An 11889-nucleotide genomic window follows, 5' to 3' on the forward strand; every position below is an offset into this window, starting at 1 on the left:
ATATATATATATATATATATATATATATATATATATATATATATATATATATACACTAGCAGATGGTCGCTATCGCTCGCATTTGCGTTTCTCGTTAATAGATCTGAATGTATTTAATACTGATGTTGTATAACAGGAGTAGTATTTACTGTGAGGGGGCTTCCCCCCCTCTTCTTGCACAATAATAAAGAACAGAGTTTTATGGAGAAGAAATTGGAGGTGAAAGGCTTCGACGACCTTGGAGATTGTATTAGATTGTATTGTATTGTATTATATTAAGTTTCTTGGCTACCTTTCTCCCTTTGCTTGTGTGTTATAATATATATATATATATATATATATATATATATATATATATATATATATATATATATATATATATATATATATATATATATATACATATATATATATATATATATATATATATATATATATATATATATATACACATATATATATATATATATATATATATATATATATATATATATATATATATATATATATATATATATATATATATATATATATATATATATATGAACACTGAAGAAATATAAAAGTAAGTTTACAAAGAAAACTCACATAAATGACAGAAGGGGATTAAAAAGGAAAAATATGCACCTGGAATCCAACACAACTGAAGAATTATAGTAGAACTGCCAAAACGGTTAAATATTTAAGAGGTTTTACAAAGGATTAGGACCAACCGTTCAGAAGCAGGGACAGGACAATTAAAAGATTATACAAGGGCGTGACTGACCACCAAAAAATATTAGTACGACAAAATAATTCTCTTTTTTGTAAACAATTACAATTTTTGAACATTTTTACAAATAAAAGAATATATTAAACATACAAATACAAAGAAAATTTATATAAGTAGCTAATTTGTAATTAAGTCAGTGATTTTATCTTTTGGGTCATTCTTGAACATTCATTCTTGAACATTCTTCTAATACAGGGGTCCAAATAATACATGCCAGGGCTAAGGTTAAAATCACAGTTGGAAGTAAGCTGGATTATAGCGGACTCCAAAAGATTTCTTGAAGAGAAATCTTTCGATCTGGCAGTCACTGACCTTTCAGTCCAATTTATCCTGCGAGAGTTTTCACTTGAAAGAATGAATAGAGCATTGGATGTTTGTCCAGTTTTGACTGAATACTCATGTTGATTAATACGTACATCTAAATCTTTGCTAGATTGGCCAATATATATATATATATATATATATATATATATATATATATATATATATATATATATATATATATATATATATATATATATATATATATATAATAACGAAGAAGACAAGAGTCCCTCAACAACATATGCAAAATGAAAAATAGAAACTTGTCTCTTCTGAAGCCTGTGTCTGTTATGCTCATGCCATGAATGAATACTACTGATATTCATTACTGAATACTACTGATATTCATTAATGAATACTACTTATATTCATTAATGAATACTACTCATATTCACCTCTGAAGACCACATATCTATACGATTCAGTACTTACTGAATAAAAATAATTAACCACGCATGAAACGCGTTATCCCTACATTTTTCTAAATACAGTTATCGTCAACGGTTTGAGTTTAGGTTATATCCTACCATAACGTTATGAAAAACACTGAATGTTGTAGCTTTACGGGGAAAATTCATGGTATATGAAGTGCATCGAACTAAGATTTTAAAAGAACCCATAAACAGATTTGTCCCCAGAAATTGTTTCTGAACTAGAGTCGTTCAATTCATTTTTATTACCGGAAGATTTAAAAAAAGGCTTATACTCGTAAACGTGGCCTGTTTTTTGAAGAGCTTTGCCAAACGGTCAAGAAAAGAAGCCTCCTAACAGTCCCCTCCAATGACCTTGACCCAACCACACAAGACGATGGAGTGTTTACAAATATTGGCAGCAGGAAACAAATAAAAACGAAGGGCGGACCATTAATTCGCACTTCAAGACTATATATATATATATATATATATATATATATATATATATATATATATATATATATATATATATATATATATATATATATATATATATATATATATATATATATATATATATATATATATATATATATATATATATATATATATATATATATATATATATATATATACGTTTATTTCTGACTCACATCAGGATCAGACCCAGGTCTTTCAATTGAAAGGCATGGCTTAGCGGGCAGCGCCCTTGCCTTTCTATTGAAAGACCTGGGTTCGATCTGACGTGAGTCAGAAATTTATTTCTGTTCCACACGTGATTGTGTGTTGATTGTATATATATATATATATATATATATATATATATATATATATATATATATATATATATATATATATATATATATGTGTGTGAACAAATATTTGGTATGGCTATGGGGAACCCTCTTTCGCCACTTTTGTCTAATATTTACATGGAATTCTTTGAGTCTAGACTTATTCCTGGGAATCTTTTCTCTAAGGTCTTTTGGGTTAGGTATGTAGACGATTGTTTTTGTATTGCTGAAGAAAGTGTAAATATTCCAGATTTCTTGCAAACAATTAACAATCTTGTACCATCCCTAAAATTCACAATAGAATATGAAGAAAATAATTGTATACCATTTCTGGATGTCTTAGTTACAGAAATAACACCAATTTTTGTTTTAAAGTATATAGGAAACCCACGAATAATTTGTCATATACTCATTTTTACTCTAATCATGCTAAACAAATTAAGATGTCAACATTTTCCAGTATGTATCTTAGAGCTCTTAGAATTTGTAGTCCTGAATTTTTGGATGAGGAGTTTAATTTTAAAATTCATTATGTTACCCTCCATATTTTTTAGAACTTTGTAAAAACAAGGCAAAAAAAGTCATATTATAAACCAAACGTTGTTAACAACGAACTTTAGAATATTCTCTGTTTACCATTTCATCCTAATTTCATTCCTGCTGCGCCCATTTTAAAAACTACTGATATTAACTTAGTATTTCAATATAATAATATTTTCAGAAATAAACTAATTAAGAATAGCCCACCCAATCCAAACAATATTGTATATACAGTATTCCTCGTAAGGAATGCAATAAGATTTATATTGGTCAAACATCAAAAGGACTATAAAAGTAAGAAGCTTCCGACACAAATATGCCATTTCGAGAGGCTTATCAAATGATGCCATTGTGGATCATTGGCTTAAGACAGGCCATGGGATGAACTGGGATAAGTCAACGGTCATCTCTCTACAGGGTCAACGACCATCGGAAAAGAAATCTTCTAGAGACTGACTTCATCGAAGCTACTTCCACAAGGAATGTTAATCTCCACCCTGGATTATCCCTTGACCCTTTGTCCCTGTCTCTTCTGTTTAAAGAACGTGCGGCCCAGATTAACGAACTTTAATCCCGCCCCCACCTTCTGTTATATATATCTATATCTATATATATATATATATATATATATATATATATATATATATATATATATATATATATATATATATATATATATATGTAAACCAAGAGTTCCCCAGTCGTAAATATATAAATATATCGCATAATTAGCCAAGAAAAAACGGTAACGTGAAATCACAAAAGCAAATTTCTAACCCTTTCTCAGACGTGGCGTCTCGGTCAGCTGACTTTCCTAGACTCCTCCCATCTCCCATTCAAAGGTCACGTGACCTGCGCCACCCTGGCAAGTCCCACCAGCGTGGTTTTGTTTGTAAACAAAAGGTGCGAGATGACCACGTGGCTTGTGTATAGCAGGACATTCTGGCGTTCTTTAACTACTTATAGGAAAAACATTATATGGACAATTCAGCTTTTTTAGAAAGGTTATACGAAAAACAACCATGGATAAATATACGTTTGCCTTAAGAGTTACATGAGAATCTTAACGTGAAGAAACAACATTTTGTTTTGGTTTATACTTTTAGATATACATACACACCCACATATATATACATATATATATATATATATATATATATGTGTGTGTGTGTGTTTCCAGTATTATATCCTAGCTTAATTAACCTCCACTTGCAGTTAGGTCTATGTGAAAACAATAATAATCTGGTAGCAATTTTGTATAGACATTTAAATGCTTAATAAGTATAATATAAATTACACGATGCTGTCACATTATTGTAAACAAATATGTAACCACATATTCTTCCAATGTAACAGAATATACTAGTGCTTCATATTGGCTGTTCAATGAACAAGAGCCCGTGTAAAAAAAAGGGGGGGCGGCATCTTTAACCCTATACTAAGTAAAGGTCTTATCCTTCCTGAAGAAATAATACTGCATGCAATTTCCTGAACGGTGATCTTTAAAGCTTCAAGACAGTTTGTACAGCAAATGTTAGTGCATTCTCTTAGTTTATTTCAGTTACCCTTTTAATTCCCCTATCACCATATATATACCTGGTATGTTGTTCAAAATAAATCTAAAGGAAAAACAAGCATAGTTGTGTTTTTTCTTACACTGGTCTATTCACCATACCTAGTTTTCTTTTAGGAGACAAGATTCTCATGCCACTTCTCAGAATCTGTGTTTGTTTGGGCGATGAATTGTAGGCCTACTAGAATTTCCCTTAGAGATTTTATGTCAGTCAAAATCATAATTTATAAGAATATCAAACCATTCGATTATATTGTAAAGAAAGTTATCATTTGTCATCCCAGGCATATATTAACACAAAATAAAGCAAGCTGGAATATGTATTGCATATTTATCTTCTAGTTTTGGCTCTTTGCAATTTTCAGTTACACCGTCCAGTCTACTAATGACTTTTAACATGTACATTTATTTATCCCAAGCATCATCAGTGTAAATAAAAATATAAGCATAAAATGTATTTGGTTTGAAATATTCCATTTATTTTCATGGAATATTTTGGCATGTTTTCAAAATTTATCTATCTTCAAGCAACTGAGGCATAAAAATAAAAAGGTTAAAAATTTTTTATTAAAAGTATAATTCGTCAATAAAATACATACAAAATATACATAAATATATAATACAATGAGTCAAGATCAATATCTCCAGTCTGGAAACGCTATACACGTGTATACATATCAATACAAAACCAGTTTAAAAAAATATTCATTAAAGCATAATTCGTCGTCAGTCAAATATATATATACAAAATGTATATAAATGGAAACACTATACGTATGTATACATATATATATACACAAAATCGATTAACAAATCACCTCAAGGACAAAGGAAAGATCATGTCGTCGCAGGAACTGGAGGACGCAGGGGGGAAATTCTCTATCTGCGGGTAGGACTGGTGCGCGTTGTACACACACGCATCGACATAATCCCAAAATCTCTTGGCTACCCTGAATTTGATGTGGAGGTAATTATCGTTCCTGCGGTACGCCATGTACAGGACCTTCAGGTTATCGGCGGGCGACACGAGCTCTCCCTCGACGCTGTAGGTCAGGGGCTGGCCGTGTTCCACGTCCATCCAGCTCCTGACGAGGGCCTGCAAGTCGCTCAGCTTGTAGTGTCCCGGGAGTTCGAGTTGCAGCTCCTGCACCAGTTCGTTCGACGTGTCGAAGAACTCGACGATCGTCGGGACGATGTTCTCGTCCTTGGCCGTAAGTTCTCGCCCTTTCTGCCTCCTTTCTTCGAAGGTTCTCGCCTCGGCCTCAAACTTCAGCTTCTCCCTCTGGGCGCGACGTTTGACCTCGATGTCCTCGCAGTCACTTGTTTCTTGGACGCTACTGTCCCCTTCAAAATCACTGTCTGTTTGAGACTCAGACTCGGTGTCTGATTCAGAGTCAGTGTCTGTTTCAGAGTCAGTGTCTGACTCAGAATCTGCGTCAGAGTGAGTGTCTGCTTCAGAGTCAGTGTCTGATTCAGAGTCAGTGTCAGCTTCAGACTCAGTGTCTGCGTCAGAGTCAGTGTCTGCTTCAGAGTCAGTGTCTGCTTCAGACTCACTGTCCTGCTCAGCGTCCCTGTCACATGATTCAGACGCCAAGCTTGCCATGTCGAAGTTCTTAAGGGCGTCGACGTCTTCTTCAGGTTCGGTGGAGGGCTTCCTTCCCTGGTGGAATATCCAGTTGAAGAACTCGAGCAACAGTTTGATGAGAAGCAAGGCGTTTGAGGATAGGGCCATCACGAAAAGGGTTGACCGTCTGCTACTGTCTGTTTCTGACGAGCTTCTCAAGTGGAATGGCTCGTCCTGTCGTAGCCTCTTAGGTTGTGCAAATCCCCAGGTCAAGTCTGGAACTTGGCAGGGTCGCGCGGACATACTAAGCCCCGCCCCCCCCAAAAAGGGGACATCCCAAAAATTTTAGGAGTGGTCGTTCCCTATTGGCCCCTTATCGAAAATGCCCCGCCCAGAATCCTTTTGGGAGGGTTTGTTTGGGGGTTTAGAGTAAACTCCGGCTATAGGCCGTAGTATTTTCATTCATGCTTTTAGAACTCGGCTCATCTACTTTCTTGCAATTTTAGTCAACTGAAGAAATGCAACACTCATTGATAAGAAAAATACAGTTCTTCAGTTAGAATTTTATTATCATCATTTCAATTCTCAAAGGATGCCTTCCCTGGAGTAACATCCAGATTTCTGTCGTCCAATTCACCCATTTTCATCCAAGGGCACGTGACGCGCGACAGCCAATCAGCGCCTAGCATGCCGGTTCCCGAGCGACCCGGTAATAAAAACAGTAGCTAAGCATATTGCCGCGTGTTCTTCGGCGGGAATTATGTATACACACAACACAGACACAAAAAAAAACACACATACACACTCTTTATATATAAGTGTGGGTGTGTTTGTATATGTCTGTGTACTGTAGATAAATAATTCCCGCCAAAGAACACGTGGGACGATGCTTACCCACTGTTTTCAATACCACTGGCCACGGCGCACGGGAACCGTCCTGTCGCGCGTCACGGGCTCTCGGGTGAAAATGGGTGAATTGGACGACAGAAAACTGGATGTTACTCCAGGGAAGGCACCCGTTGAAAATGGAAATGATGGTAATAAATTTCTAACTGAAGAACTCCATTTTTCTTATTAACGAGCACTTGGCTAACTTTAAGCAAGCTTCAGTGTTAATCTATCATTCGGCTGCCCAGGACAGGTGGTGAATTCCTAATTCTCCATCACAGATAAGAAGTTGGTGAATCTATCAGCCGACCCACCAGCGAAGGAAGAATCTTACATCCTAGTGAGGATATAAATGAATCTATTCCGCCCCTAAGTGACACTGAAAATAAATCAGAAGTCCAGCTTCCCAGTGAGGTTGCAAACGAGTCTGTCACCCTACCTCCCAGGGAGACTGGATACGAAGCGGAGTTCGAAACGACAGAACAGGCGTTCTTGAGACCTACAGGGGTCTTGGACTAAAGATCAAGCAAGCAAGAAAGAGCTCCATTCCCCTAACGATCCAGGTTTGACAAAACTGGGAATCCTCTCCTCCAGAAGACCTACCAGTCTACCTGTAATGTGACGATGCCCAAGGTCATATCCCTCGTCAGGGCAAGGGTTCAGGGGAAGAAGAACAGGATGAAGAATTGTCAAGACTTCTCGTTATCAAGAAGGTCGATAGTTCTACATTTTAGGTGGGTTCGTCCTCACATTCTACATCAATGCTGGTGGCTATTTTCGTAAAATAACAATTTCTGTAAATATACTGTTACCCAGATAAACATTCAATATACTTTATGCGGTAATTTGCGTGTGAATACATTGCTGAAAAATAAAAAATTATATACCAGCTTTACTGAACGCAATTCGATGAAAGATTTCTGCATTTATTCCAGAAGCTATTTTTACACTCGTGTGGACGGATGACGAATAAAAACACCGATTTGTGTAAAACGAATGTTTTTAAAATGAAAGAGACTGTTTTGCACATCATTTCCAAAAGTGGGCATACTCAATTCATTAAGTGAAGAGGGTACACTTACTTTTACTTCTCGACAGATGGGCCGTCCTTTTAACTTAAAAAAAACACTAAATTACTGAAAAAAAAAACGAAATCTCTTGTTGTCAGACTCAGCTGGGTTCGTGCCAGCACGGGCTCTTGCTCCAAAGCAAACACAGATGTTTTATTCTAGTGAACACAACGGGAATACAACATTATATATATATATATATATATATATATATATATATATATATATATATATATATATATATATATATATATATATATATATATATAAATAATAATCACTAACTTTCAGCACCACACACTTGGGTAAACCAAACTTCAATTCGCACAAACACCAAGGCTGCTCCTCTAGAAAGCAAAATACTCCTAACTGTCAATCTCCGAATTTGGGAAACTTTCCCTCCCAAGGACCGAACGACCTGACCAAAAAGAACTTTCGATAGACCAATTTCAAACTTTGTAATAATTACCCGAGATCGGTCGTTGAGTATTTAAAGTGAGTGGACTCCCGTTTTCTATCTAACTATCTTCCCGTTTTCTGTTTAATTAGCGAATCTTGAGACCTTACCTATATTCTTTAACGTTTAATGAGTGGTCTGATGTAATTAAAGCTTCATGTTTCCCCAAATTCATTGCCTATATTCCGAGAAACTTGTGAGAGGTTTAAATAAGGGGACAGTTCAGTGATTATGTTTAACAATTGTTATTTGCAACTTTTACAAAATGTTACTATCTCTTTAAATAAAATTGAAGTACGCATTACTACGTCGTATTGACTGTCTTTATGTAAGAATACTCAGCTGCTTTTCACCACAATATTTGCAAATATTTATTTATTCATTTAGTATAAGAAAAAGTTTCTAAAATTTGTTTTTTTAAAACAAATTTGAGAGGCGGAAATCAAGTGGAAAAATATGAGGGTTTGAAAGCCGGCGCTTCATTTCCGTAGAGTTTTCCAGACTTATTTGCCATTGACTTGTTTTCCCCACTTCCGGTCGCCGACATATTGCCAACTTCTTTGTGATATGTATGCGACAAGTCACCTACATGTTTCGGTTTATAATTGTCGACGACTTGTCGCATACATATCACAAAGAAGCTGAAAGCATGTCAGCGACCTTAAGTCTTATTTTCCCACTCACGGTCGCAGATATGTTGTCAACTTCTTTGTGAGATGTATGTGACCAGTTGCCCACATGTTTTGACGTAATGCAGAGGCCTTCCAAGATAAAAAAAAAAAATAGATAAAAGAAAATATGACATTATGACATTATAAGGACGACAGATGGGTCGCCATGTTTGTCTGAAAGCGAATGATAAAGTGCATTGCCAAATACGGTCTCAGAAAAGAACAGGTCGAGATTCCAGGACCAAATAAGGTGCAAGGTCGAATATTTAGGCCTTAGAGAGAGAGAGAGAGAGAGAGAGAGAGAGAGAGAGAGAGAGAGAGAGAGAGAGAGAGAGAGAGAGAGAGCATACTAAATATTATTTTAATTAGTGTTCACTGTTTCAATGCAATTATTATCAATTATACTGAGTTTCTGAACATATGAGAGAGAGAGAGAGAGAGAGAGAGAGAGAGAGAGAGAACATACAGCATACTAAATATTATTATAATTAGAGTTCACTGTCTCAATGCAATTATTATCAATTACATTGAGTTTTTGAACAGAGAGAGAGAGAGAGAGAGAGAGAGAGAGAGAGAGAGAGAGAGAGAGAGTATACTAAATATTATTTTAATTAGTGTTCATTGTCTCAATGCACTTATTATCAATTACATTGAGTTTTTGAACATATGAGAGAGAGAGAGAGAGAGAGAGAGAGAGAGAGAGAGAGAGAGAGAGATAGAGAGAGAGAGAACATACAATATACTAAATATTATTATAATTAGAGTTCACTGTCTCAATGCAATTATTATCAATTATATTGAGTTTTTGAACATATGAGAGAGAGAGAGAGAGAGAGAGAATTCCAACATACATAATACTGAACAATGATATAAAACATTGTTCAATACTACTGAGGTTGAAATTCCGAAACTCAGTGCCCACAGACCCGGGCAAGAATTTTCACAAAGAAGTGCAACTTCTTGCACATTACAACCAAGGACGAACATTTCTCGCGTATCGTTGAACCCCGACGGGTACAAATCACGTAATGACCGCGTCATCACTCAGCCCGGCCCAGGCAAAAGAGCCCATATGATATAAAGGTAACTTTACGGTTTCGGAATCAGTTGCTGGTAATCCTCAGACCAGGCTACACGTCGATCTTCTGGAGTGAGAACCAGCTAATCTAAAAGACAAATGTTGACGCGACACCTAAGTCACAAGATTCGACCTGAAGGGAGAGTGTCCATCAGTACTTGGTGATTTTGTCCTTAGATGCTGCTCTACAGTCTCTCCGTGTGTGTAACCATTGACAAGGAGTCGAATAGACTTTCTCGTTTTATAAGGAGGTGTCATGTGATCCATTTTTTTTTTTTTGTGGTGGCGAACAAGAAGAAGAAATCCTTATCCAGTAAACACCAGTCAATTGCCTAACGAGATTGAATTCTTCCTCATCCATCCGCTAGTCTTGGCACATCCTGGATCACGCAAGGTCGAGAGAGAGAGAGAGAGAGAGAGAGAGAGAGAGAGAGAGAGAGAGAAAAGAATGCTTTGGCTTTCTACAAGCAACGGGCGGCAGCTCGCCCCAAAGCGAGAAGGTAACACGCCCACGTCTCCTACGTGTTTTGCGGAAGAAGAATGTTAACTCCTCATCAAAGCTTATGCCGAAGGGATATTAACGAATAATTTTAAGTAATTCTTTGGAATACTGACGTAAATTCTTGCCCGAGGAACAGGATACAGAATCTAGGATTGTAGAATTGAACAGAATATAAAACTGTAGAGTTGAGTACTAAAAAGAATACAGTAATTTATTATTATTATTATTATTATTATTATTATTATTATTATTATTATTATTATCAATAAGGTAAGGAATGGAAAATATTATTATTATTATTATTATTATTATTATTATTATTATTATTATTATTATTATTATTCAGAAGACGAACCCTATTCATACGGAACAATCTCAGAGGGGCCACTGACTTGAAACTCAAGCTTCCAAAGAAGAATATTACGGTGTTCATTAGAAAGAAGTAACAGAAGATAATGGGAAATATAGAAAGAAATACAAATAAATTGTAAATTAATAAATAAATAGATAAAAATGTAATGTAAAGTAGACAGCGAGAAAGATTGATAACTCCCCGTATACCTTTCATCTTTCAAACTTGAATCTAGTGCCCTAATGTAGCCCAGGCCCAAAGAAGGCCCACAAAAATTTAACGTCTAATAAAGACCCACAAAAATGTAACGTCTAACGGAGAAGGGGACAGATAGAATGTCTGTCTGTCTGTCTATCTATCTATCTATCTATCTATCTATCTATCTATCTATCTATCTATCTATCTATCTATCTATCTATCCAGATTTTAGATAATAACATAAATGAGAAATATAAAAATGGGAAAAATTTACTACAGAAACTACATATATATATATATATATATATATATATATATATATATATATATATATATATATATATATATATATATATATATATATATATATATAGAGAGAGAGAGAGAGAGAGAGAGAGAGAGAGAGAGAGAGAGAGAGAGAGAGAGTGTGTGTGTGTGTGTGTGTGTGTGTGTGTGTGTGTGTGTGTGTGTGTGTGTGTGTGTGTGTGTGTGGGAGTTGAGCACAGATATGTTCAAACGTTCAGTTATGCCCACCAGCGCCTCAGTGCATTCATTTTTATTTATCGCCGGCTTCGAAAACATCCTTCGGGCGGGTGTTAGCTTACTGGAGGCGTTGCATATTCTCATGCAAAATGGCACGCCAATGTATTTCTGAACGCTGATGCATATGGATATTTTCGTAGGAATGTGCAT

General features: G+C 35.6%; 1 protein-coding gene across 1 annotated transcript; it reads right to left on the reverse strand.

Moving 5' to 3' along the window:
• Nucleotides 1–4976: 4976 nt before the first annotated feature.
• LOC136846426 (uncharacterized) lies at nucleotides 4977–6292 on the reverse strand. Its single transcript, XM_067117209.1, has one exon. It carries the CDS (start codon nucleotides 6281–6283, stop codon nucleotides 5231–5233), a length of 1053 nt encoding a protein of 350 aa, XP_066973310.1. The 5' UTR covers nucleotides 6284–6292; the 3' UTR covers nucleotides 4977–5230.
• Between the last annotated feature and the right edge of the window lie 5597 nt (nucleotides 6293–11889).

Source organism: Macrobrachium rosenbergii, chromosome 15 (assembly GCF_040412425.1).
Source record: "Macrobrachium rosenbergii isolate ZJJX-2024 chromosome 15, ASM4041242v1, whole genome shotgun sequence".
NCBI lineage: Eukaryota > Metazoa > Arthropoda > Malacostraca > Decapoda > Palaemonidae > Macrobrachium > Macrobrachium rosenbergii.

Bases quoted from the DNA above. Each gene is read 5' to 3' on its own strand.
- LOC136846426 (XM_067117209.1), bottom strand. From the start codon at position 6,283: ATGTCCGCGCGACCCTGCCAAGTTCCAGACTTGACCTGGGGATTTGCA.